Below are 27,047 nucleotides of genomic sequence, written 5' to 3' on the forward strand. Positions count from 1 at the left end.
CAAGTAGATTCAGATTAAAAATAACTGTAAAATAAAAAAATGATTTATTCAAATTTATATTAACACTGAATATTATATCGTTCATATATTACAATTTTTATCACACCATAAACCTAGAGTCAAATCAACTAAAATGACTTCCCTTCCATGCTAGTTATTTAGGTTCCAATGTCATCATTTTTCTTTAAGAATGAAAGAATATTATGCATGAATCTCTAACCATGGCAAAGTCAATTGCAGATAACTAACTGTCGACCTCAAATATCAACTCCCTACACCGTATCGTAGAGCAACAAATTTATTTCTTGAGAGAAGAACATTTTGAAGAACAACAGCTACTCATCTTAATTGGTATCTAATTATATTAATCATTCGGTCTAAATAGAGTTGTTACTGTCTGTGTAAGGAACCAAATTTCAAATCATATCAAATCTTATCAAGAATTGCTTAGGTTCAGATAGATATATATTCCCTAACATAAAAATGAAATGTACTCACAAACATCAACCAATTCACCTTCTCAGATACCCAAACAATCCTCCTAAATTGCAATAGTTTTCCAACAAACACCTCCAAGAATCGCAATGTCTAGATCCTTAACAGTCAGTCAGGCACACTTCAGACGCATCTCTCAGTTCTAGTGAGGCTCAACTTCCACGCCTACCCGAAAGACAACTCCATCTGTTCCACACTAAAGGTGTGACTAAACACCTCAAACTCCACCAAGATTATAAGAGAGAATTAATTAATCTAAAAGAAACTACCCCTTGCTTGTTGCACCTCCAGATTGGAGCCTATTTTTCTTTGGACTGTAGATTAGATTGCTCAATAGCTCGCACAGTGTTTATTTTGGAAGTGATGAAAAGGTTTAATATGTTTGATCATAACTCTATTCAGAGAATTTTGAATAGTCTTTGTATAAAATGGAAAGAATTTTGCCACTCCTACCAAATAATCATGGCATAATTGCCATTTAAAGCATATATATTTTTTGTAATGGAACATGCAATCTCTATTGGCAAGGTATCACAATAGTTTAGACTGGGAATTTGACTGTCATGCTGTTCGTCTGATTTCAGACCACTCCATCCTTACCATCTTGAACTCTGAAAATGTTCTTTTCTTCGGTTGAAGATCTCGGGACTGGTAGCAAGCTAATGAATTGATCGATATGTTTCTCTTGATTAAAACAACAGTCAGGAAGGTTGCTTTTCTACAAGTTCTTTTGCATCCAAATTCCTTTTCAGCATTTCCTGACATCAAGTCTTTGTTTGAGTTTTTGCAACGGGAAAGCACCATGAAATTCCTTCAAATGTTGGCAGTGTAACACTCATAAGACAGTTTTCTAACATTATGACTGATTCAAAATTTTGCTCAAACTTATTACATGCTATGAAGGTGGGTACTGAAAGAAGCCTGATGATATAGCATGACGCAATTAAATCCAAGCTTTAGAATCAGAAATCGTTCAGTTTCTTGAGGAGGTTTAGTTAAACCATCGCGTATTTATGGGTCCAGTTGCGAGCAGTCGACTCATATCTTAAGGGGTCATTCTTGCACATATGAGCAATCTCAGGTACAAGTGGATCATCTGGGTTTGGGTCTGTCAGCAATGAACATATGGAGAGCAGCACCTACAATACCCAAACAAATATGAAAAACAAAGGTTAGATTCATGACAAGTAAGATCGAACTTATGGATTGTAACTAAAAGATGATGCTTTGACCTTTGAAATGGTGAGAGCAGGACTCCATTGATCCTTGAGTATGTCCAGGCAAATATTGCCATTGCTGTTGATGTTTGGATGGAAGACCTTCGTCTTGAATGCTACCTTCACATGCGAGCCAGCCAATTCATCAGATCCATCCCTGAATCAAGAGAAATGTAAAATTATTGAGATTTCGATACCTTTGGAGGCTTGAATGGATAGTCTGGAGGAAAGTGAATGGTCACCAGGAAGAGACCACCAGCATATGGACTGTCATTAGGCCCCATAATTGTAGCTTGCCAGTGATACATGTCATCTGCTACAGGCCCTGAAATCATTTCAGTTCCATTACTCATGGCAATTGTTTTCCTTTTTTAAAGAAAAAACAAATCTTATTCATTCAAAAGGGCGCGAAAATGCCTGCACTGCAGGAAGTTGGGGGGTCTCTCTGCAGGTCTTTGAGCTCCTTGATGATTCTCCTCACTGCCATGACTCCACTGGTTGAGTAGGTGACAAATGTTTTGCTTTGCTACTTGTCTGAAGGGGTTATACTGGCTTTACTTATATAGCAAGAGACTTTGTTAAGTTCCTTCGACAATTTTGTCGTGTTAACTGTGTCATGATAGTAGTGCTATGCTCATTGTCACAATAGGGACCATAGAATGAGGGCTGAGCATTAGATGCTTTGGTTAGTGCAGTGCAGAAAGAAAGCAGGAATCTAGAATCATATCAATATCTTTCTTAAGGCATATCTTGACCAAAGGGACTACTATCTCAACTTCTTTATTTTGGATGACCACCATTATGATAGGATTATTCAATCTGATCTAAATTTTTCAGATCAAAACTTGAGGTATCTATCTGCTGTTCAACTCGGCCAACAATTGACTCCAACTTCAAACTTTATAGTCCACTGGAACCTAACTTTAGCAGAGGAAGGTAAGAACCTAACTTTTAGTCACCTACACATCCCTATGAGTTTAAGATCAAAATCTTTCAAATAGCATGATGGATCTTTCATTATGGTTATACACTAGAGTATCAATGAAAGTAATGGAAAGACAATAAATGGAGATGAGAGAAGCAAGACAGGCCAAATTAAGGAGAAATATTTGATAGTTGTTAGGATTGGTAAATCTTAGGAAATTTACTGTCACTATTAGGCAGAGAATACAGACACAAGACAGCATAAAGGTAAAAGTTAACCTCCTTTAACAACTAACAGAAAGAAAATTTAACTGAAAATGGCTGTCTCTAATGGTAAAAAGGAATTATTTTCCCAATATATTGTGCTTGTCATGAGCATCCTAAACAGCAGAATGTCTATTGTCTACATAATCATGATGGCCCTGTGCTTGAACTGATTGGATTGATTCTTGGTAGATACTGATACTCTGAACTCATTACCCGACAGAGAGCTGACTTCTTTGAATGACAAGAAAGGAGCATTCAATCTCAATGAGTCGTTACTGAGAATTTGACTGTCATGCTGTTTGTCTGATTTCAGACCACTCCATCCTTACCATCTTGTGAACTTTGAAAATGTTCTTTTCTTCGGTTGAAGATCTCTGGACCAGTAGTAAGATCAAATGAATTGATTGATGATTAAACTAATCTAATGAATTGATTGATGTTTCTCTTGATTAAATACAACAGTCAGGAAGGTTGCAAAAATCGAATTTCAACAAGTTCTTTTGCATCCAGAATCCTTTTCAGCATTTCCTGACATCAAGTTTTTGTTTGGGTTTTTGCAACAAGGGAAAGCACCATGAAAGGTTGAAAGTAACATGATTGAAACTTTGAGTAAGTTTATAAATGCTATTGTCCTTCCTTTCTTTTAAAATAATTTTCCCTTTTCTATAACAAAAAATAAAATATATCCTTTTAACATTTACCCATAAATAAATAAATAATATCTGAAATAATTGAAGATGCATCGGAAAAGAAATAAAAGAATCGTACCGCCTGAATCTTTCGCACGAATCTTAACGTTGCTCCAGTGAAGTCTGACCGTCAGCCACATTGGGAACCGTGCACCAATCGACGCATATCTCTTCGGTCTTCCATTTCCCGTAAATAAATCCATCCAATTCGCGAGTCTCGCCCTCTCCCCAATTCTCTTCCTTTCCCCCTTTCCCTCTCCCCAGCAAGGCAGCAATGGCGGCCCCGGTGGTGGACGCGGACTACCGCAAGGAGATCGAGAAGGCCCGCAGAGACCTTCGCGCTCTCATCGCCAGCAAGAACTGCGCCCCCATCATGCTTCGCCTCGCGTACGTATTACTACTCCTATTATTTTGATACCGAATCATCCGACAAAATCTTTCTGCCATAGAAAAAGGAATTTCTTTCCCGGATTAGGGAAAGAATGTCCTGCTTTATTTTATTTTGGAATCTTTATCTCTAAGTATTTATATGCAAGGAAGGCCATTTTGGTTTCTCTTTTGTAGCGATCTGACCAGGCTCTCTCGTTCCTACGTATACTTAGTGTTTTCAATAGGTACCTCCTCCATCATCGCTTGTTACTTTCGTCTTTTCTAGATGATTTCGTTGGACAAGCTGTTGTATGAATGACCTAACTGATTAACTACTATCGTGTCGAGTGTCTTGTAAATTTCATAACAGCGACTATAATGGAGAGTGTGGGTATGATCAAGAAATACAAGCACTGATAAGATTGTGAAGTTCAGAAGCTGGAGCTTGGGCTGGGATAGGATAATATCCTATGTTAATTATTTAAGGGTTGTTTAAGGGTTTGAACAGGACAGAAATAGGGAATATCATATGTTAATTATTTAATGCCAATCTCTTGCCCTACCAATTGTAGTAAATTATCTAGTATGCTATTTGGGATGGAAGAGAATTTTTGAAATTGGAAAGAACAAGCAAAGCAAAGGTTTGGAAATTGATTCTTACATGAGAATCACAATAAGGTTAAAAATTGCCCTGAGGTCAAGAAATAAACCTTTTTGTTTAAAGTTTTAAACTTGTCATTCTAATTTTATTATGTATTATGAAAGTTTCATAAAATAAATCTTACTGGGTTTCTTTCAGATGGCATGATGCTGGAACTTATGATGTGACTACAAAAACAGGCGGTCCAAATGGTTCAATTAGGCATGAGGATGAGTATACTCATGGAGCAAATGCTGGCTTAAAAATTGCTATAGATCTCTGTGGTATGCTTCATTTTATTCTGGCTACAAAATTACTTATTTTATATGTAAAATGCTTTTATTGTGCGCTGGCTCATATTTGCTTTAGTTCTTCCAATTTCCAGCTCTCAGAATGCATGAACTATTGTATATAAAATTAATACTATTAAGATTTAACCATATAATTAACTTCAACGGTTATGAATCAGTTTTAATATGTATTTAGTTATAATTAGTATAAATTAATATAATACCAAAACAGAGGTTCTTCTCATCAAAATGTAGATTCTTCAATTACAGGTTCCATAGTAAATGACCTCCCAAGACATTGTGACATTTTTTCGCACTTCATGAAGTTCTTTTTTGCAGTGCTGTTGTTAGATAAGAATCGGAGATGCCTCTTTTGAATGTGGCCTCCCAAGCACCTACCCTTATGTATAACAATATTTGTTATTTATTTCTTGCTTTCCTGTTTAGATTTTTTGAATTCGAGTTGATTATGACTATCTTTTGGAGTAGTTATTGATGAAAAGTTAGTTATATTGAGATGCCAGGAGTTTGTTGTGTAACTTTCATGTGGGGTTGTGTGACATTACTTTATTAAGGTTTGTTTGCTTACCACTTTAGAACCTATGCTAGGGAAGCCGATTTGACCCAACATAGTTTGTGTAATATGAGAAGATTTGTTAGGTCTACCATGTTTTGATTCTCAGATTCTGTTGCTGATGAACGCATTCAGAAATATATATTATTTTATTGATGTTGATCAATAAATAAAATTGTTTCTTGTGCATCATACCGAACTACACTATTTATGGTGTAATGTTCTTTTGAGCTACATCATGAGTTTGATTTCAATTATTTCAGTCAGCTAAGTGTAATACTACTTGCTTGAAAGTCACTAAATTAGACAGAAAAGAATCTAATATTTGCAGCTAAATCACATGAGGTTCAATGCTATATCGAAGTTGTGAATATAATTTATTTTGTTGTGTTTCAAAGTCAAAATAAAATTACACATTTATAACTGTCGGCAAAGAAAACATTTTTTGGAATGTAAGAAAATCAATCAGCAAACGCTAACAAGTACAATTGTGTTTGTAATGTAATTAACTTTGTTTTTTTTATTTAGATTGCTCTTCTTGAAGACTAATGTTTTCTAGTGCCATGACCTTAATGATCTCTTTCATTCTATATTCATGTTATCATCAGAGCCTGTGAAGTCAAAGCATCCAAGGATTACTTATGCTGATCTTTATCAGGTGAGCATAGTGCATTCAATTCTCTTTCATTTTACTTATAAACAGATTGAAGCTATTCTGATTCAATCTTTTTATAGATGTATATAAGAAATATTTGTTTCAGCTTAGTTAGATGGAATATTGTTTTCTAGACAACTAGTTGGGTTTTAAGCACGAATTCAGTAGGCAATAATGTAGTGTGCTTAGGAAAGTCTAAGTAAGCTAGGGATCATGATTAAGACTGTTCTTAAGACTGGAACTTCAGAATTTTTCTTTTTTACTATAATAAGCTTGATATTTGGGCTCCTCTTCTAGCCTTTACATACTCATGTGACATGTCGTACTGACACTCTACACTTGTATCCCTGTTGATTGCCTGTAAAAACCATTGGAAATAGCTGTGTTGGGCACTTTGATCCACTCCTGTGTTGGATAATTGTTTTTGAGGCTGAGCAATATAGATAATAGGTCAAACAAAAATAATAAAGGAAACAATTTACCTGACCAAGAGTGGTAACATGAAACTAATGGTTCCATTTATCCCTTTCCTTACCGGTTGACGATTATTTTGACTGAAATTGAAACTTATGTCAACTGGTTCAAGAAGAAGCTACAGAGTCTAAGTTATAATGGACCACCCTTATCATATAAGGGTTTCTCTTCCAAGATCTGGGTCACTAAACATCACATTTCTTCAGACAATACTTTTTTTTATTTTCTCATCAAATGAGCTTGGAACTGAATTTAACTCCAAATTCTGAAAATCCAGTTGGCTGGAGTTGTAGCAGTTGAAGTGACTGGAGGACCAACCATTGAGTTTGTTCCAGGAAGACGGGTATTATGATCACATGTTGCTTTATTAATGGTTGGTTAACTATTGCTTATCAATGATTGTTTTCTTTTGTTGTACCAGGATTCATTAGTTTGCCCAAGAGAAGGACGACTTCCCGATGCTAAGAAAGGTTTATCTGATATCTGCTTATTTATTTCAATATAGCATTTTGAATGATGCCTAAAGTATTTCTTTATTTTCATAATTTCTAGTGCTGTGTGAAACTGCAGATGTTTGTTCTTTCTATTATTCTATTTTCTCAGTTACGGTGGCTCCAATCTGCAAATGCCATATTGGAAATGAACAGTCTTGTTTGTACTTTTAACTACCATATTTCTGCTTGTTGCTTCTGCTAAAAATAACTATTTTCACATTCTATACCGTTGCTATAGAGAGTATCTCTTCTATTTCCTGAAAAGGAACTTCAAATGTTGATTGAATGCGTTACAAGTAATCATGCTTGCATTCACATAGATTAACATTATCTCTTTGTTTGCAGGTGCGCCCCATCTGAGAGACGTCTTTTGCAGGATGGGGTTAACCGATAAGGATATTGTTGCGCTCTCTGGTGGCCACACGCTGGTAGGCATCACACCATTTTATCTACCTCAGCTCCATCTAATGATTGCAATCTCATTGCATCTCTCATACTTGATTTTCTCATGAAGGGGAAAGCTCATCCTGAAAGGTCGGGATTCGATGGTGCCTGGACTAGTGAACCCCTCAAATTTGATAACTCCTATTTTATGTGAGAATGACAATAACTCACAATTTATATTCTAATGACAAAATTACTTAATCTAAATTTGTATCATCTCTGGATTCATGATACAGTGAGCATCGTTTGAAAATATACTTTTATTTGATTTTTAACAGTGAATTGCTCAAGGGAGAAACAGAGGGACTTCTGAAGCTTCCAACCGACAAGGCTCTGTTGGTTGATCCTGAGTTTCGACGCTATGTTGAGCTGTACGCCAAGGTAATACTCAATTAAATTTCCATGAGAAAAATCTCTCCTTCCTCCCTAACCTTGTAACCTTTTCAACATTTTGTCTCTGATGTTTGTGGTCTATGATAATTGTTTTTTTCTGCAGGACGAGGATGCTTTCTTCAAGGATTATGCGGAGTCGCACAAGAAGTTGTCTGAACTAGGATTTACTCCGCGAGGTTCAACTGCCAAACCAGTTGCTGATAGTACCATACTTGCACAAGGCGCTTTTGGAGTTGCTGTTGCTGCTGCAGTTGTGATCTTGAGCTACTTCTATGAAGCTACTCGGAGAAAATGAAATAGCCGAAGTTCATATCTAGAATAAATTCAATGCTATAGATGTTATTAATAGCAATAATAATCCATGCAATGCTACATTTTTAGATTTCTATCATAAGAATGCCATACAGTAAGGTAACTAATGAGATTGGAAGGCTTTTTATTATTATTAAGACATCTGAAACTTTAATATGTGGAACTTTGCCATAAGTTTATTCCTTTTATTTCTATTCAGAGGTGTGTTACACACTATTAATGATAGTGCGTTTGGCGCCTAGAATAGAATTTATCGTGAATACAATCACAACAATCAAATTTTATCTTGTTAAGTTGGGTTGGCTAGAATTTATCATGAATAAAATAGTCAATTTTAGAGCTGCAACAGAGATGAATTCATTTTCATTTTTATATTTGATAAATAATAAATTTGACTATCTTCATTAAACATGCAACTCTTATGAGAAAAGCTCAATAAAACCTGCGTTTACTAAGGGGAAAAGGGCAGCAAGGTTTGAGTTGACTAGTAATTCAAAAAGCTAGTCTTTATCCTTCGTTTCCCAAAAAGCAATGAATCTTATCAATCAACATGTAGGTCAACTTTTAAAAGTCAGCTATGGTTCCAAAGTCAACAGATGTGCTTCTCAAAGATTTCCGTTTCTCTATTTTGAAAAATTCACCTAGGTTGTTGTAGTCTTGTTGATAATCAAACTTATACAAATTTGCAGTATTAAAATCCAATTAGGATTAGACAACTAAATCTAATATCAACAAGAACTGAAGAACATAGTCCAAAATCCATTATAACTTAAATTCAATCATTTTGTGATATTTAAAGTCAAATTTATCTTCTTTTAGAGCTCTGAATACAATTAAGATGACTACGAGGCCCTCAAATCAAGTTCATCCCTCTATGCAATGTCTTTAATTATATATGTCTTCAAACTCACTTTGCGAAATAAACATAGTAGTGTGAAATGAGCACAACAAGGTGAGATACATTATTCAATCTTAATTTGTTGTTGATAAGTCAAAATCATTAATTTTATTTGTTTATTAGTCATTAATGAAATGCACATGGATGATGACTTGGAAGTCTTTTAAACTCGTTTCCCACATTAATGATTGGCTCTACCACCTACATAATTCCAAATTGTTTGTATGCTTTTTCGTATCATTTGTTAGGTGGAAGAATAGTAGAGAGACTTTTCGTTCGATTTTGACTCTTGTTGACTATAGAAGCCATTTGTGAGTGCTATGGGATCATAGACACGGACCATGCATCTCGGCAAGTTGGTGTGATTAATTTGATGGCTAAACGAATTCCAAATTAGATCTCATTTCAATTTTTTGAATTTGAGAAAATAAGATAAATTAAACTTCTATGAAACTCTCCTCTCTCTCTCTCTCTCATTTAGAAGTGAATAATTGCAATTACACTTGTTTGAGATATATATAATTTCCTTGTGAATTACGGACTAATTAACTAACTTAACTTTGATCGACTTGAATCAATTAATCCCTCTTAATTTTTTTTCTTTCCTAAAATTATCAACTTTTGTTTTTGCTATTTTAAGTGGGTATCGTTATTTATGTTTAAATACATCTTTTTATATAAACAATTTGGTCTATTGATATTTAGCTCAAGCAATGATCTAGTGGATGTAACTTTTATCGAGTCTTTATCACGATAAGGATATGATATTTGAAGCGCATAGCAATTGGTTAGAAAGGAAACAACACAAAGATCTAGATTTGTGAGAGTGGAAAGATAAGTATGTTGCTATGTGGCCCGGGAAAGTCATGGCTATTACGACAAGTCATACCTACCTACCTCCTACTCGTTTCATTATAAGGCCGGCCACTCCACTTGCTTCTAAACAACATTTGGAGGATGAACCTAATCGAGTTCATATTGTGGGGTGGGTCGGTCGCTCTCTTGTTTTCACCTAGCTACAACTTGCTTGATACCTTACAAGTTGTTGATGGATCTTTGACAAAGACTTTCATAAGTTATATGAGGCAATGGTAAAGTTTTGTCGGTCACTAAACTCTCACAAATAGCTAGTTATCAAACCCAATTTACGCGTGTACTAAGTGAATTAGCTAAGTTGTAGGAGTTATGGGGCCACAAACATTGAATGTCTCAAGGAGACTACATCAAGTCTCGTGTGCCAAATACATATATGCTAATTTTTAATAATAAATGAAGTTATGTGCTAATTTTTAGTTTCGATAGCTTCTTTTGTTAATAATACACTAAATTATTGGTAATAAAAGATACCAACTTTTTACACAAAGATCTAGCTACCATCACTAAATTAACTTTGAGCAAAGTCTTCAATGGGCCACTAAGCAAAATAAAACAAAATTATTTTTTTTTAAAAAGAAATGATTCCCTTTAAATATCTTCTAAGATTTGTACCATTTGAGATTTTTAGATAAAAAAATTACTTCAAAACAAAATAAGTGCATGTATCATATCAACTTAATAGTGAAGGAATCTTTGATAACAAAGTCAACCATATTTATCTATCAATTATTTATTTATTTCTTTTCTTTTGAATCCAAAGTGGGTAGTCAAACTCTTATAAATTCCCATCCTAAACCCTACACTGTAGCAAAAAAAAAAGGGAGGAAAAAAATTAGAAATGGGAAGATCTCCATGCTGCGAGAAGGCACACACCAACAAGGGAGCTTGGACGAAAGAGGAAGATCAACGCCTTGTCGCTTACATCAACGCCCATGGCGAAGGTTGTTGGCGCTCCCTCCCGAAGGCGGCGGGTCTCCTCCGATGCGGCAAGAGTTGCCGCCTCCGGTGGATCAACTATCTCCGCCCCGACCTCAAGCGCGGTAACTTCACCGAGGAAGAGGATGCCCTCATCATCCATCTCCACGCTCTCCTAGGCAACAAGTAGCTGCCCATCTTCAATTGTATATCGTTTTTCTCTACGAACTTTTCAGTCAGTTAATCTTCAAAATAGGTGGTCATTGATAGCCGGGAGGTTGCCGGGGAGGACCGACAACGAGATCAAGAACCATTGGAACACACACATCAAGAGGAAGCTACTGAGCAAGGGAGTGGACCCGATCACACACCGGCCGATCGATGCGACTGATTGTGAGAGGAGCGAGGAGAAGAAGGCGCCGAGGTGCCCGGACCTCAACTTGGAGCTGTGCATGGACCTTCCGATCGAGATGCAGCAAGAGCCCGAGTGTAGTGTCGTGCCGAGCAGCACTACATTCCTACTGTTGGACTACTGCAGAACAAGCCTTCAGATGAATTGAAGGAGTAGGTAGACTGTTAAAAATTGTGTGTGTGTGTGTGTGTGTTTTAATTTTCAAGATAAAATAAGTTTGTGATAATTAAGAGAAGAGTATATATGTTTTCCTTTTTTTACAATTATATAATTGTCAGTCTTGTGGAGTTGTTTTTCTACTATTTAATTTAAAGTTAATTTTTGTTATTAATTCCTTGTATGAAAAAGATTGACAGTGCTGCCTTGTTTGCTCTCAAGCTCTGATCAAAGAGCTAGAATAATTAATTTTGAGCCTTATTTTGAAGAAAATCGACGAATTATATATATTTTAGTTCCTTTATATCAATTTCTATTAAGAAGATATGGATTCACCATGTTGTCGATCGATAGAGAGGCCCTCCATGGTGAATAATTTTGTGGAGGGATAGTCTATAGAAATTGATATATCTTCCTAACTAATAAGGGTGGTTGGTAATCCTATTTGATTGAGCAACCTTAATAATAAACATATAATTGATTGAATATTGTTCTCCAAAATTACATACATTTCTATTGACTGCCTAAAATCAAGTCAACTACATGTGCATTCGGATAATTCAGATGAGATGTGTGAAATTAAACAAGCAATAAATATCCTAGTGTGAAATGAGGATTTGTAGTGTGAAATTAGGAAGGGAAATTAACTTTTGATGGATGAGTATTTTCAAAGAATAATCTTCTCTTCAAAATGTTGAATATATGGTACATCATGAGAACCTCCCTACCATTCTTCTCATGATCCGGATTTGATACCACTGTTAGATCCAATGGAATCAAAATATCTACGTCCTCATGGTTTTGTTTATGGGTTATACCCAAAAGGTCTCATTCCAATGGAGATATCTTTCATCTTATAAATCCAATGAGTATCCCAACACAACTAGACTTGATTGGTCTCCAAGTTCACCGTCGATGCCAAATGCAAGGTCGAACTTTCTTCTGTAGTGTTTCTATAGAAACCACTCGATCGATCACAGCTCTAACATGTTGCCTCAAATACTAAACGAGGGAAACAGTAGTGTCTTATGACGTTCGAGGGACGACAACATTAATGTCATGCATGCCTAGACTAGCTATATATCCACCTGTGCTAAGCACCACACTTGATAAGAATTAGCTATAACCTGATCACTACACCAACCCAAAATTAATGTCAAAGGAAAGCAACATGCCATGTTGCTGTCAACACAAGTAGTACATTACTGGGGCATGATCAAGAACAAACTAGATGTATCAACCTGCAGCTCGATCACTGTCAGGGATGATCAAATTGTTCAAGTTGCTGATAAACTCCATCCATCGACTCTCATGCATGAGCATGGCCCTTTTTTTGTTATCCGGAAAACTATAAAATTGCATCTGCAAACTTGAATGATCCTGGTGCTCATTTTTCTTGCACGAGGATTGACAACTGCAGGGAAGTCATGGCTGAAGTAAAGACACAGAAAGAAGGGGATAGACACAAGGAAAACATGGCATTAAAGGTCTGGTGACGAATGCATTAGCACTGAATGATGAGAGAATTAATGCAGGAATATGAGAGAATCAAAGCAGGCTTGAAAAGTATTGTTGCTGATTTTTCCAAAGCATCTGGGACCGAGAGGGAAGCTGCGTTTTCAAGGGCGAAAGAACTGTGAGAATGCGACATATATCGTAGAAGGAAGGTTGGTGAGTGATCGATGACCAGAGTTTGCATTTCATACTGACAATCTTGGCGATAAGTTAAGCTACATGAATGAAGAAATTTGAATTGTGCTTCCAAGGTGTCAATTGTATATATGGTTTGACCGAAAACTAAGTCGAGCCGAATCAAAATTTTCCTGCAATAATCAAGTCGAACAAGTAGGAGGAAGTGGTCAGGCCAAACAGACCAGATGGGCCGAAAGGGTCAAGTAAGTGGGTCGACCAAATAGGCTGAATCACGAAGAGTAAGTTAAGTTGGTCAATTCATGTTGAGTTGACCAAAGAACATAATCTTGAACTAAATAAAAAGTACTCACCAAAAGAAGCCTGTTCATGATTCCATCTGACAAGAGCTCCTCCAAACAAGTTAGTCAGCCTGAATAAGACAATCAAAGAATATGATGCATACAAAAAAAAAACAAAAAGCAATTCAAATAAATAGATCGAATCATAATCCATGAAGAAATGAATGCCTAAATAGATAAACATGTCCAAACAACACTTTATTCCAAACTAGTTCACAGTAGCATGCAGTATTGTGAACCTACTGGGTGTTGAATTATTCATCAATTAGGCAAAATTATTGGCTAGTCATAAAAACAAAAGTTGCTGAAGGTAGTTTGATAGAAATCCAACTATCCCTTTTAGTCCAAATCTGCTCAAAGCATCCCAGAGTCCAAAACCAGAACATTATTCCATGAAATCCGATGAAGAATCTACCCAAAGTAGTTTTATTTGTTCCCTTTTGAATTTTTTTGTTTTGTGTTTTTTTTTGGGGGGGCCTTTTAGGTAACCTTCGAGAGAGATAAAGGTTGTCGCGAGGAGAAGGCTTCAGTTGTCAGACACTGTTCTACCAAGCCCCATACCAATCGGACGACTAGTACTGTTGAGGCGAGAACCAGAACCACTCTCAGATAATCCAAGGTTCTGTACATGAGCCAGAATTAAATCAACGCTGGACGTCAGCGAATACTGAGGGCGAGAAACAATGCCATGTTGGTGTGGTATTGAAGGAAGAATCCAATTCATCCAATCATTTCGTCGCCTTATTTTCTCACCCTGCAACATAGCACATCAAACATCCCATAAATCATAAGAGCATCAAGAAGAAAAGGTGGCCAATAGCTGCTTGATGAAATTCAACTGTTTACTGAATTATAAGATTTTAGCCAACCTGTAAATGTATCTTAAACGAAGAGTAACAACGGATTGTAGTAACAATAGAAACATTTAAGGAACTAAGAATAAAGCCGTATGCAATTGGTAAACTATTTACAAGTTGAGGGCAGACATGCTAAATATTACAGTTGAGTAGTCGAACATTACCAAACCAAACAAATTTAGGCATTTTTAATACCTGTATTTCCACAACAGTTGAACCTCGAAGTGACTCCAATATAAATGGTATGTCATTTGTTAATTGTTTAACCTGCAAATATGAAGGAACAGAGAGAAATCCCAAGATCAAAACAGCAAAAAAGACAATGGTGGGTTCAGCTAACAACAAATTATAGCATACATCTTCAAATGATTGAGAAATGTCATTTTATCGTGCTAACAAGATAAAGTAACTCAGTCAAAATTCACTTCTGAGTTTTGGAAGGAATTAAAGAATCCCCCAGATATAAGCTGTCAACTCAAGATCAAGAAAAATAATGGTGCCACAGTCGCAAAAACTTAGATCTTGAATTATTTTCACCAAATTTTTATGATAACGAAAGCATTTTGTTGTAGTCTAGCTAAATATTTGTCATTGATATATAAATTTCAAATTAATAATTTTGCACAGAAACTATCTAAAATCCATAAGAATCTCATCACATTTTGCTTGGCTTCAAACATAGTACACCCTATAATTTGGGATCAGTTGTATGGACTTTTATCCTGTATTTATATCAGTAGTAATATCCAAGTTTTTTTTTACTGTTCTTCTACCTCAATAACTAAAATCTAACTCATCTAATTATAGAGTATATTTATCGTCCTTGAACATGTCCATATCATCTCTATCTATATTTCTCATTTTATTATGTATACAATAGGTGTCAAATACCAGAAATAAGAACGGATGGATTGATGATAGCAAGAGCTTCAGAATCAGGCGACAGGAATTTTTTGGGCACTCCTAACTCTCCAAACTTGAATATCTCCATGACTCACATGGAGTGGAATAGAGAATCATTCCCATTAAATTATTGGGACTGTGAAAATATAACAAAAAAGGCAAAGCCCTATATCATGCACAACTAATTAATTTCATCACAACCACGTACTTTTGGAAATCTCAGGTTAACTCCTAAAGATTTTTATATTTTGGTGAATAGTCATGGTTCCAATAGCAAAGGTAGAGTCGATTCGTAAAAAGACAACACAAAGAGGTATCTTCACTAAACTTGGGTATTAATTGAGCTATTGAGACGATATCAACTGATAAAATAGTGATTGAGCTCAAATCTTGTCAGCCTCCTAAGATCTTATGTGATACCCTCCAAGCAGCTGCTCACCCCAAATGAATCCATGCTAGAGCAACAGAAGAACATGAGGAAAGGAGATGCATGCACCCACAGATCCTCTGACATGGTTTATGAAGTGGACAGTGGACACACCCAAAGACAGGATACTCTGTGTTTACATGAGGAGTTGAATCAGCATAAGAAGTAGCTGAATCAGCAGGATCTGCACCCATAGTTGGTAGTTGAAGAAATGGCGTGACAAGAATTGAGGACATGGTTCCAATTTGTGGTGGTTAAATGTGTAAGTAGTTGTGCAGTTTAGAGGTTATGGTTCTGAATTATCAGTCTCTTATGTTAGTGGAAGAAATCAAGTAGTTGTGCAGCTTGTAATGGTAGTGCAGTGTTGAATTATAAGAGTTTCTTACGCTAGTAGAAGCTATGCAACTGCTGGTGTAGTTTAGTAGGAGATACAGTGCTGAATGAAAGAAATCTCTCATGTTAATGGAAGAAATGTTGCAAGTGTAATTAGTTCTATACATACACGTATAAACGAAAGAAATTGCAGCTTTTTATCAAATTTTCTCTGTTCTCTTTATCCCTCTTCTCCAAACAAGATACTATTTCTCTTTCCCTGACACATCTGTAGGAGAAGGCTGTGTTTCCCGAGGAACTGTCCAATGTACAGTCCAAGTGACGACAACACCTTCTTACTTTGAACACCAGCACCAAACAACCAGTCACCGGATCACACAGTCCTTCCCTTACCCTCCCCCAGGGTAGGGTCAGACTGGGTGATGATCTCTATCTTGAATAAGTTGGATCAAGCCCAATTATGTTGCTATACACTATCTAGAAAATGACCAATCTGAGATCTGAAACCTAAAAAGATCATGACCTATGTAGTGAACACATTATAGCTTGAAGCATAATTAACACAATATGTTGTGTGAAACCACAAATATGGTATGGCATCCATATCATGCTCTAGTAAAGAGAAATCAAATTTCCTAGCAGCTAGACTTATAAGAATCTTAAGAAAGTAAACTCATATGTCAATGTGGACCAAGGTGGTGCAACAGTTGAAATAATGTTTAGGTAATATGTGAACCGAACTCCATGTACATGCATGAAAATTGAGACATTCAAACTGTCAATGTGCACCATTCAAGATTCCAGGCATGGCAAAGTGATAAAAAAATTCCAAGTAATGTGACAAATTGCACCATGTAATATGGAACTCTGACCCAAACAATTTTCCAACAATGTGCTAAAAAGCTTCCATATATACGCATGTTGAGGAAGAATTACAAGTATCAAGTCTTTCAGATCCAGCTAATTACTCAGAATATTTGTGAGTGATACTACACCAAATTAATGATAAAAATTTCTAGACCAACATCATAAATACATTATGAATTTGGTAATATCCGAAGTTGAAAAGTAGCATTTAAAGAACAAGTAAAATCAAATCAGATAATAGAATAGGCGAGAGAAGTAACCACTAACTACTCACGCGATTAAACCCTGCGATCAGGGAGATAGGGACCCATCCTTGGTCATCCATTTTCTGTCTTAAATAAGTGTCCTTCAGCAGATTGTCAAAACTGCAAAGCCAAGACAACATAAACAAAACTAAGAGTTTCTGGTTAAAATATGCTATATGAGCACAAAAATGACTACCTGAAGTAATATTCTATTTGCTTTAGTACCATGCTGCGAAGATGCTCCACTGGGGCTATGTACACAGTAGAAGCCATAGCCTGTGGGGCTTGATGAGGAATAAAGGGTACATTCCTCAGTGGATCGATTGGTGCTGGAGGGGGCATATAATAAACATGAGAATGAACATCTGAAAAAGGAAAAACATAGATCATAACAAGCATATGGTGAAATGTCATTCATCACCTTAATTCATCGTCTTAATTGATTGCATTACAAACCTGGATAGCCCATGGGAGCTACAATAGACCTGACATGGGGAGGCATTCCGATGAATGGAACCGGAGGAGGAGGCGGTGGTGGTTGAACAAACTGCCGCGAGTACCCCCTCTGCTGAACCGGTGGTATAGGCATGGGCATTCGTGGATCTCTGTTATTAAAACCTCGAGGAGAATTCCAGCCAACACCTCCTCGGTGGAATCCCCCGCCACCACTATTATTTCCTCGTCGGTTTCTGTAGAACCCCCCACGGTGATCATCCTCGCCTTGGTGTTGTGTCATCAATCCACCATCCCTATTGGGATCCCAGTTGCTGCCCTTACTAGGAGCATTGGGAGAAGAACCCGAGCCCTCTTCCAAAGCAATCGGAGTAATCTCCGGCGTGAGGGATTGTTGATGTGATAGTGGTGATCCATTGGCGCCACTGCCGCTCCTCTTGATGGAATTACTTTTAGGAATGGATTTCTGACGAGCGGTAACCGCCGGGCTTGGATTAGAATTAGGGTTAGGATTGTTAAAAGTTGTCTTCGGAGGAGCCATCAGAGGCACCTAAAATGTCCCAAACAAAAACCAGAGAATAAAGATAGAAAATTTTCCTACAAAACAGCACTGAGATCCGAAAACAATTGAAGGGCATTACCTCGTGAGGAATTTCCGATCCATCAGGAACAACCAGTGATTCCGAGAAGGTCGGTTTGGCGAAGGACTTGGCGGACTCTGAAAGCTCGGGCCAGGTGGCTCCCATCACGGCGCCCCCCTCGCTATCCCCGTCGTTCAGGATATTCCAAACCTTCTTTCCAGCCGCATTGCCGCCGCTCCCCTGCTCCTCGGTTGCCACCTCGGCCGGCCGGAGGGAGACGATCGAGGATGAGGACAAGCTCTCGGGGGCGAGACCGGAGGGCAAGGAGCGATCTACGTGCTCCGGACGCGAATGCAACGAAGGAACGGTGGTGGCCGCGTCGGCCTCACCGCGGACCACGTGGCTCCAGGGGGAAGCGAGGCCGCGCCCGGCGGGCCTGCCAGCGGCGGGGGCCGTGAGCGAAGAAGAGGAATTGAAGGCCGGCGACATGATCAAGGACGAGAGATTTAGGATTCTGCCGATTCCGGGATCAGGGAATCCAAAAAACAATTGTGAGCAAAAGAATACAGGTAAGAAATAAGATTCAATGGCAAGAAGATGATGAACAAAATCGAATCAAAATATATACGAAAAAACAATCTTTGAGAAAATTAAAAGAAACAGAAATAATTGATCGTAAAAAGGAATTTTTGTTTTTCTTCAGCAGATCTCTCTCTCTTCGCTCTCGCCACTCTCACTCTGCATCGCTCGCGCTCTCGCTCTCTCTCTCTCTCTCTCTCTCTCTCCCTTTCTCTCGTTTCTCCGCTAGAGCAGAGAGGGCATTTAAAAGTGCACACAAAAAACAGAGGAAAATTTTTATTTTGACCTTCAAAGTTTTAATGTTTTCGAAATAATACCTTTAGTTCTGAATTTGCCAACATACTCCTCGGAATACTTCAATTTAAAATGGAAGGTCTTAAGCTTACGTCAGCAGGGTTTCCTTAAAATCGTTTCTTTCTTTAAATAAACAAAGTTTGTATTTTCAAGTGAAAAAAATGCACATAAATGGAAAATATATAATTTTTTTATAAAAATTAATATTTTGATTTCTTGCCAAATGTATTTAAAAGGGATAAATAACGGTTGACCTATTTTACTTGTACAAACAATTTTTTGATTTCGGCTAAATTCCCTCTATACTCAAATATCAAAAATTAAAATTGAAATCGATTTCTCAAGACACAATTGCACCATTTGCTAACTAAGGTTTAATTAGAGTTCAAATAAGGGTTAAAAGCATAGAGATAATCTAGTTAAAATAAAAGTATTGATAGTATTATCAAATCACATTAGAAGAAATTGCATTTCAATTTTTAAGATCTATATTATCTTTACAAATAATTATATCTAGATAACAAGATTAAATCAGGTAATGTTATGAACTTGTACTATTCCATAAGCATGTATAAAAAAAGATTTAGTTCAAAAAAAAAGGATTGACCATTCAAAATCTAGGGTTTTAAGGGACTAATCCTTGTCTTGTATCACTTATATATACGTTTTAAGATGATTAAAGTGATGCATGTAATTAGGTCAAAGTCTCCTTGTACGTGTTGATTAGGTTTAGGGTGTTTCTTGGTTGGAATTCCTTGTGAAAGTTTTGGAAAATGCCAAGGTTTGATTTTTGACCTTTCTTCATGTGTACTTTGACTCTTTTAATAAGATAAAAAAAGGAAAATCAAAACCTAGTTTTTGTTTTCATTCAATTAAAATTATTTTAATATTAATCGAAATAAGGCAGTATTTAATCTAAAAAATTATAAAATTTTTTATCGATTTAGTCTCTATATTTTTCATTAAAAATAGGGAACTTTAATTTTTTAAATATATATATATATATATATACACATTTTAAATTTGTACATATTTTATAATATTTAAATGTATATAAGATTTTATTTAAAAAATCATCCTTCTTTTAAAAATTATCAATAATTTGATATCTAAAAAAAATTGATAAATCCCAGTCAGACTCAATCCTGGGAGTGATCGGCCCAATCCCACGGAAATTTCCTACCGACCACCAGGATAAATCGGAAAATACCTGGGGGTGGAGGTGGTCGGGAAAATCGCCTACCACAAGGATAAATCGGGAAGCGCAGACGGCGGCCACAAAAATTTCCCACCGACCACCATTTGGAAAAAAATTCTTGCAAATACACCGTAGTTGGAAATACGGCGGTCCCTCAGATGCACAACCCGAATGTCCTACCATTGCACCATTGCACCATTGCCCCCATTTGATAAAAAAAAATTGGTCATACAAGTTACCCACCGACCACCAGGGTAAATGCATGCGGCCAATCCAGATGCCCAGCATCCTTTGATTGCGTTCTCCATTTAAAAAAAAATTCTTACAAATACACCATAGTTGAAAATCGAACCGTAAATCCCAGAGTTACAACCCGAGATGTCCTACCGTTGCACCATTGCCCCGGGGACAATAATTTGATATCTAAAATACTTATAAGGTGGTACAATTTTGATCAAAATTATTCGAAGGTGGTGCAATTTTGACCAAAAAAACCAAAGTTATCATGCACGAAGACAATCAGACCTTTATTCCACTCACTGAGTGAATACACACAGAAAAAGCCACATTGGTACCTCGACTTTTGTTTCTAGTAAAATTTTATTTCTCGTTATTCAACACACAATCATTCCACAATGTATATTGAGGATCATATCAACTACCTCAGTAGCTGAAACAACTGTAAAATTTAGAAAGGAAAAACATTGAGTATACATATATATGTATATATAATGATCAAGCTTCCTGTGTATATACTACGTGCCTGATAAAAGGTTGCCTAAGCAGGAATAGGATCACCAAATGAAAGCCAAAGAGAGCATTAGAATCGCCAAGCAGAGGCTTGGCATGGCCTTCATGCGCGATGAGCCTGAGCCGCTAGGACTTCTTGCAGGTACTGGAGAAGCATCCCCTGTGTTCATAATCTATGGAGTGAAACCTCTCGGGGAGGAAGCAGGAACAGGAACAGGAGCAGGAGCAGGAGCAGGAACTTGAACAGGCGCAGGAGAAGTGCTAGTGTCGTCTGTGTTGTAGCCTGATGAACAATGAAACAACTTACCTTGTTACTCAACACAAGTTTCAGAATTCTATGATCAATGAGTCACTCATTGGAATGACACTCACAATAACTGTTCTTCCAGCCCAAGATGTGCCTCTCTCGATCGAAGACAACTTGAAGGCCGGTCAGGAAATTTTCTGTGACAAAGCGTATCAGAATGTGCCAAGAATTAACAAAGAGTGGTTGTTTCAGGTGTCGAAATCTTACGTCCAAAAATATTGATCTGATCGATATGCACGATAGCCAGGCAGTAGCCGATCAATGACTGCAACTGCATAAGACAGCAAGAATTATACTTTCCATGGCTCATCAGAAATAAACATAAATAATATACTCATCTACTAACCTTTGACGATTGAAGCCAAACGATCGGATGGTGTACAGGAAAGATGCTTCCCCCATTTGTTGTGAAATTTATGCGAGGTGGCATAACCGAAGTTTGTGTAGCGGCAGCGCTGCAGTATAAACATGTGTTAGATGATGTCCTTTGGATCAGATGCAAATGGATGTGTTACCTCAGCTCGTAACAATATTCGAAAGTAAAATCTGAACTAACGTTGAGTCGTCTTTCCTTCACTTGAGCATTGAACTATCAAAGTAGCAAAACAAGATCATGAGATGGTAGTAAATTAACAATACGGTGGTTTTCGAGATATTGTTTAGAGGCTTACACTCTGAGAGATCGATGTGTACATTGGATCAGACAAGGCTGTGAAGGAGGTACCCGAGTCGACAATTGCAGGAAATCCTAAGTTAATTGAAGTATTCCCTACTAAAATTCCAGTTATGTTGATCATGTATGTTGAGCTGTCAGTGATTACAATGAAGTTAGACAGGGATAACATGTTTGCAATCAAGCAAAAACCATTAACTTACAGTCCGCTGTACATAACTAAAGGAGTTTCTTGTTGATCTGAGCTACCTTTGTCTCCAAAATTGATCATCCCAATTCCATCATATCCAAAACACATCGAAAAGGAATCTGAAGTGAATCCCCTACTCGCTAAAATGCTAGGAACGGATACGTTCCCCAAACCAAGTCCAAAATGACCAATCGGAGCTAAACCAGTCTGATTATCTCCACATCTGTACAATTTTTACCAAAAAAGTACTATAAGATACAACAAATGGAACTTATAGCAGTAATCGAGCAATCAAGACATTTTGTCGACAAAGTATAAGTACTTTAAGCACAAGTGACTTGTTCTAGCAGAAGGCAACATACCCGAACACAATCGGTGCTTCAACAACTTGAGGGCTTGGACCCTCTGTTGTCAGATATAAAATATCCTCTACTAAAACCCCAGAAGATGAAGTATTCTCATACAAATTGTTAACTTGATACGGGCAACTATCTGTTGCAGAAGTGCATGCATTGGGCCGATCACACAAAGTGTCATTACAGAAGACCTTCTGGCTTGTCGTCGAATTGCTAGGACTATATGTGTCAAGGCCCTGTTGCAAGTTAAGTTCATAACTTGAGAAACAATCACCACATTGAACCTATATACTCTCAGTAGAAGCTCATAGATAAGGCATAGACAATACATCAAAAAATATTCGCAAGTTTAGATACAATTGTGATGGAGCAAGGATTACAAGTGAACTGAGAAATGACTGTGTCACGGATACTTGCTAAACGAACATCGAAACAAAGATCAATATCGTAGTTCCTAAATTGACAAGTACATTCAGTTAAGTAAATAAGTAAAGGATTCAAGTACATAAAACTTTTCATTCCTCCATAGTAAAACAACACGATCCAAGGATGTCTCACACACATGAAAGAGTTTTCTTTTCCATCAAACTTCAACAAAGCATTCAGTTAGGTTATATGTAAAACCTTCTAAGTACTAACAACAAGGTGAAAATGTATCAGTTTCCACTAATTGTCAACTTCTTTGACTCTCCTATTCTTCCAAAAGATTAGAGTTTTCAATATCTTGCCCTTTTCCCTGAAGAAGAACAGTTCGTTGGCTTTACCTCAACAACAAGCGTTAGCATAATCTTCAAATACTTTGCAAAGTAAGTTATTTTAAGTTATGAGAAGGAGGAATATATGCATCAACTTCTCTATCAATCATTCATCCAGAAATCCAAAAAACAAGATTATGCAAGAAGAGATGGTGTTTAAACTGTGATGTGCACCTATTGGATGTTAAGAGTGTACTGAAAAACAGCGAACTTGAAAGGATTAGAGTTAATGGATTTACATTAATTGTGACCGAGGAACACTGCCGGCAGTCACAGGGCACCCAGAATAGATCGCTCCAGGTGTTCAGAGCGACTAGAAAGGTCACGTTCGGCGTTCCTAGCGCAACGATGGCGTAATGTAAGCTGATTCCAAGAATCGATGTCAGAAGGCCGAATTTGGGGGTGGTGGGAAGGGAGACGGGATGAGGAAGGAGGGGGCTTACAATCCCAGTCTGTAGGTAGCGTTGCCGTTGGCGAAGGTGAGCGCGGAGCCGCCGTTGGCAGAGGCTAGGGAGCGGCCTCGGATGGCGCGGTCGTGGTCGGCGAGGGCGGAGTAGTACTCTACGGTGTCCTTCTCGGGCCACCAGACGCCCTGCATGGCGTGCGCCTCCGCCCACTCGCGCACGCGGTCGGAGAACCGATGGTGGAACTCGAAGCCGAGCCCGGCCGCGTCGGAGGACGGGGCCAAGAAGTATGCGAGAAGGAGGAGGAAGAGGGCAGCCACCGAGGAGGAGAAACCCATGGCTGTGGAGATTTCGGGTGCGATTGAAGGCAGGAAATGCAGAGAGGAAGAAGAACGATGGCATTTTTATAGCGAGTCAGTCAACTGCTGGTCCTCCTTGACTTGGTATTTTCTTAACGAAGACGAACACACTGACTTTTATAATTATTTGGAATATTTTTTGAATTACCCCTTCAATATTTATTTTTTAAATACTCTTACAAGTTAATTAAATTACACTTTATTATTATTATTATTATTATTATTATATATATTTATATATAAACAAAATATCTTCCTTTATTATTATACCATTTAAAAAACCATCATAAATTTTATATTTTAAAAATAATCTTATTCAACGTTATACAATTTTAATGAAAATTATTCTAATTTAACTGTGTTCGAAGCTGACATGGCCAGGGGCTACTATGGACGGAGCCATCCAAGGGATGTCCTGACCTATAGCCAAGGTCGTACGTGGCTTCGTTTACATGAGAAAGCAGTAAGGAATTTAAATCAATAAATAATTATTAAATTATGAAAATAATTTTTATAAATCTATTAGATTATGAAAATAATTTTTATAATTTTTTATTATTAAAATATAAATAATTATTTTTAAATTATAAAAATAATTTCTACATAATCTTTTATTATTAGAATATAAATAATTATCTTAATTTATAATCTAATAATACTCATGTATGTACTTCTGTATATATTTCATCAAAATAAATAAGAAAAGTATACATAATTTCTTATTTGGTATTAGAGCAAGATGTAATTTGAAGAATTGAGAAAAAGTGAAGAAAAGGTAGAAAAGAAAGAAATTGCGGGTGTGGTTAGGACTTTGATAAGAAAAAGTGAGATGGTATAATACACTTGTACGAAGTGAACTTAGACCTCTTGACGGACTCGATCAACTCGAGATGAGCCCTAACCCACCTCTCATTTGCAGATCCGTCCTTATGATACAAAGGTACGATATCTATGCAGTCTCTTAGACATTTAAGAATCGAGTCACAACAATAACGAATTATTAGATGAATTTTTTTCAATGGATGATTGACCTAAGAATGTCAGATTTATTAGACCATCCGCTATGAGATATTTTCGATTTATCTTGACAATCGATGAAAATTTTTTATGGAATTAAACTGATAACCCAGGTTTAATCGGCCTGAACGATTTGGTACACATGGCAACTAAAAAACAAAGAGCTAATCCTGCATGAATCAGTTAGAAATAGAACAAATTAAAGTTACTCCAAGTAATTTATTTAATAATATTTGAACAATTTTAATTAAATTAAATTAAATCAATATTTAAGTAATCTTAATTTTTTAATTATAATTATTTAGTAATTTTGAATATGTTAAAGTATTTTAAATCTGCTACAGTAAAATTAAAATAAAAGTATTTCTAGAATATGAGATGAATTTTTATTTTTTAAATAATTAAGTTTCTTTATAATAATGATAATAAAGAAAAGGAACTTTTGATTTTATAGGATAATAAATTACTATATAAATTATGATTATTTACACGAAATAAGTATTTTAATAATAAAACAGAAAAATTATAGATATTTTAGTATTAATAAAACTTTTAAAAAACTGATAAGTATTAGGATTGTTTTCAAAAGTATCCCTTTTATTTTGTATAATTTTTTTTGTTGAGATCTAGACTATGCCATTACCTTTAGACATTTTACCACTCAAAGTTAAATAAATCAATATTTTACTCATATAATTTCATCATTAGATTATTCAAAGTCTTCCATAATCAACTCTTACAAATTAGTCAAGATTTGTCTTTTTCGACATGACATGTATTTATAATAAGTAATTGATTATTTTATTTTATTTTATAAAATGGATTGAATTTGTATTATTTTAAATAAGTTTAAATATTTGAAGGAGATAGAATACGTGAATGAAGGATTCAATTAATTGATTTTTGGATTTGTATTTTAAATTGTTAATTAAGACTTTAGAAGTCAACTTGACTTACAAAATTGATTAAACGAAGAAAAAGAGGAGCTCAGAAGACTGACATTATAAGTCAACTTTGAAAATGTTGGTTGGTAGCGTATTGATTTTTTGTACTTTGAGATGAAATTATATTAAAATTACATATTGACCCTTTAAATATGATTAGATTATGAGGATGCTTTATTATAATTTTTCTTCACTTTTTTATTGAAATACTCAAAGGAGTCGTCAAAATAGTATCTCATCCCATCTCAATATATTTTTATTTTTAAAAATATTTTTATTTTTAATTTTATTATAGCAACTACATGATTATAGTCACTGTAATATAGATATTTTAATTCTAATTAATACTAATAATATTACAATATAATAATTAAAATTTATAAACACTTCATCTATAATTAACATGATTAATATTATATAGTCCTACAACATAAATAGTTTATTTTGAGTTGTTAATATTATATTATAATAACTACGAGAATATAATTGTTATAAAATTATAACAGTAATTTTTTATTAATATTATATTATAATAGTTATAGGATAGTAATATTATATTTTGTAGTTACAATAGATATAAAATTAAAGTTGCTAATATTAATTATGTAATAGTTACACAATCATACTTGCTATAACATCATTAAAATTAAACTTTTTTTTTTGTAAAAAGACTTATATAGCATAGGATGGTTTGATGATAAATGAAAAAAAAAATATACTTTAAAAAAATTGATGTGTTTTTCTTAAAATAAATTTGAGGCTAAAATTCCATCTTTAGATTATTCAAAGTCACACTAAGGTCTTCCATGATAACTCTTGCAAATTAATCAAGATTTGTCTCTGTTTTGACATGACCATAACATGTATTTATAACAAGTAATTAATTATTTTATTTTATAAAATGTATTGAATTTGTATTATTTTAAATAAATTTAAATATTTGAAGGAGAAAGAATATATACAATTTTCTAAACCATAGTTCATTTTGCGTATTACCCAAAACACACGCTTTTCATTTTTGGATTGACCAAATCAAATATCTCTTCCCATTCTTTTTCCCATAATACCCT

At 35.9% G+C, this 27,047-nt stretch overlaps 4 protein-coding genes across 4 annotated transcripts; 2 read left to right on the top strand and 2 right to left on the bottom strand.

The window, feature by feature from the left end:
- Positions 1-1,341: 1,341 nt before the first annotated feature.
- On the bottom strand, positions 1,342-2,230 carry LOC141820973 (ubiquitin-conjugating enzyme E2 5B-like). The gene is made up of 4 exons (XM_074708342.1): positions 2,130-2,230; positions 1,910-2,037; positions 1,728-1,832; positions 1,342-1,634 (listed from the first exon to the last, which is right to left on the bottom strand). Exons 1-4 carry the CDS (start codon positions 2,197-2,199, stop codon positions 1,491-1,493), a joined length of 447 nt encoding a protein of 148 aa, XP_074564443.1. The 5' UTR covers positions 2,200-2,230; the 3' UTR covers positions 1,342-1,490.
- A 1,578-nt stretch (positions 2,231-3,808) lies between these two features.
- Positions 3,809-8,393, top strand: LOC141820850 (L-ascorbate peroxidase 3). Its single transcript, XM_074708207.1, has 9 exons — positions 3,809-3,979; positions 4,761-4,885; positions 6,074-6,123; positions 6,872-6,937; positions 7,016-7,064; positions 7,434-7,516; positions 7,603-7,682; positions 7,811-7,913; positions 8,029-8,393. Exons 1-9 carry the CDS (start codon positions 3,867-3,869, stop codon positions 8,218-8,220), a joined length of 861 nt encoding a protein of 286 aa, XP_074564308.1. The 5' UTR covers positions 3,809-3,866; the 3' UTR covers positions 8,221-8,393.
- A 2,435-nt stretch (positions 8,394-10,828) lies between these two features.
- Positions 10,829-11,620, top strand: LOC141820851 (myb-related protein Zm38-like). The gene is made up of 2 exons (XM_074708209.1): positions 10,829-11,112; positions 11,183-11,620. Exons 1-2 carry the CDS (start codon positions 10,850-10,852, stop codon positions 11,484-11,486), a joined length of 567 nt encoding a protein of 188 aa, XP_074564310.1. The 5' UTR covers positions 10,829-10,849; the 3' UTR covers positions 11,487-11,620.
- Positions 11,621-13,668: 2,048 nt separating this feature from the next.
- Positions 13,669-24,006, bottom strand: LOC141821007 (uncharacterized). The gene is made up of 16 exons (XM_074708372.1): positions 23,697-24,006; positions 23,493-23,616; positions 22,505-22,734; positions 22,156-22,365; positions 21,951-22,086; positions 21,795-21,868; positions 21,626-21,734; positions 21,487-21,544; positions 21,345-21,416; positions 21,160-21,255; positions 18,212-18,762; positions 17,574-18,120; positions 17,314-17,482; positions 17,147-17,237; positions 14,538-14,609; positions 13,669-14,239 (listed from the first exon to the last, which is right to left on the bottom strand). Exons 1-16 carry the CDS (start codon positions 23,993-23,995, stop codon positions 14,012-14,014), a joined length of 3,066 nt encoding a protein of 1,021 aa, XP_074564473.1. The 5' UTR covers positions 23,996-24,006; the 3' UTR covers positions 13,669-14,011.
- Positions 24,007-27,047: the final 3,041 nt, after the last annotated feature.

This window comes from Curcuma longa, unplaced genomic scaffold (genome assembly GCF_044706935.1).
Source record: "Curcuma longa cultivar G26 ecotype Majalengka, Jawa Barat unplaced genomic scaffold, ITB_CL_G26_1.1 utg8573_np1212_1322966_RagTag, whole genome shotgun sequence".
Taxonomy (NCBI): Eukaryota; Viridiplantae; Streptophyta; class Magnoliopsida; order Zingiberales; family Zingiberaceae; genus Curcuma; species Curcuma longa.

What these genes read in the sequence shown, in the direction of transcription:
- LOC141821007 (XM_074708372.1), bottom strand. Translation starts at nt 23,995, where the DNA reads ATGGGTTTCTCCTCCTCGGTGGCTGCCCTCTTCCTCCTCCTTCTCGCA. An exon ending in GGGCTGGAAGAACAGTTATT is followed by an intron (nt 21,256 to 21,344) that starts GTGAGTGTCATT and finishes ATTGTTCATCAG; the next exon opens with GCTACAACACAGACGACACT. An exon ending in TGATCGCAGGGTTTAATCGC is followed by an intron (nt 14,610 to 17,146) that starts GTGAGTAGTTAG and finishes TCATATTTGCAG; the next exon opens with GTTAAACAATTAACAAATGA.
- LOC141820850 (XM_074708207.1), top strand. Translation starts at nt 3,867, where the DNA reads ATGGCGGCCCCGGTGGTGGACGCGGACTACCGCAAGGAGATCGAGAAG. An exon ending in CCCATCATGCTTCGCCTCGC is followed by an intron (nt 3,980 to 4,760) that starts GTACGTATTACT and finishes GGTTTCTTTCAG; the next exon opens with ATGGCATGATGCTGGAACTT. An exon ending in ACTTCCCGATGCTAAGAAAG is followed by an intron (nt 7,065 to 7,433) that starts GTTTATCTGATA and finishes CTTTGTTTGCAG; the next exon opens with GTGCGCCCCATCTGAGAGAC.
- LOC141820851 (XM_074708209.1), top strand. Translation starts at nt 10,850, where the DNA reads ATGGGAAGATCTCCATGCTGCGAGAAGGCACACACCAACAAGGGAGCT. An exon ending in CACGCTCTCCTAGGCAACAA is followed by an intron (nt 11,113 to 11,182) that starts GTAGCTGCCCAT and finishes TCTTCAAAATAG; the next exon opens with GTGGTCATTGATAGCCGGGA.
- LOC141820973 (XM_074708342.1), bottom strand. Translation starts at nt 2,199, where the DNA reads ATGGCAGTGAGGAGAATCATCAAGGAGCTCAAAGACCTGCAGAGAGAC. An exon ending in CCCAACTTCCTGCAGTGCAG is followed by an intron (nt 2,038 to 2,129) that starts GCATTTTCGCGC and finishes AAATGATTTCAG; the next exon opens with GGCCTGTAGCAGATGACATG. An exon ending in CTGCTCTCACCATTTCAAAG is followed by an intron (nt 1,635 to 1,727) that starts GTCAAAGCATCA and finishes TGGGTATTGTAG; the next exon opens with GTGCTGCTCTCCATATGTTC.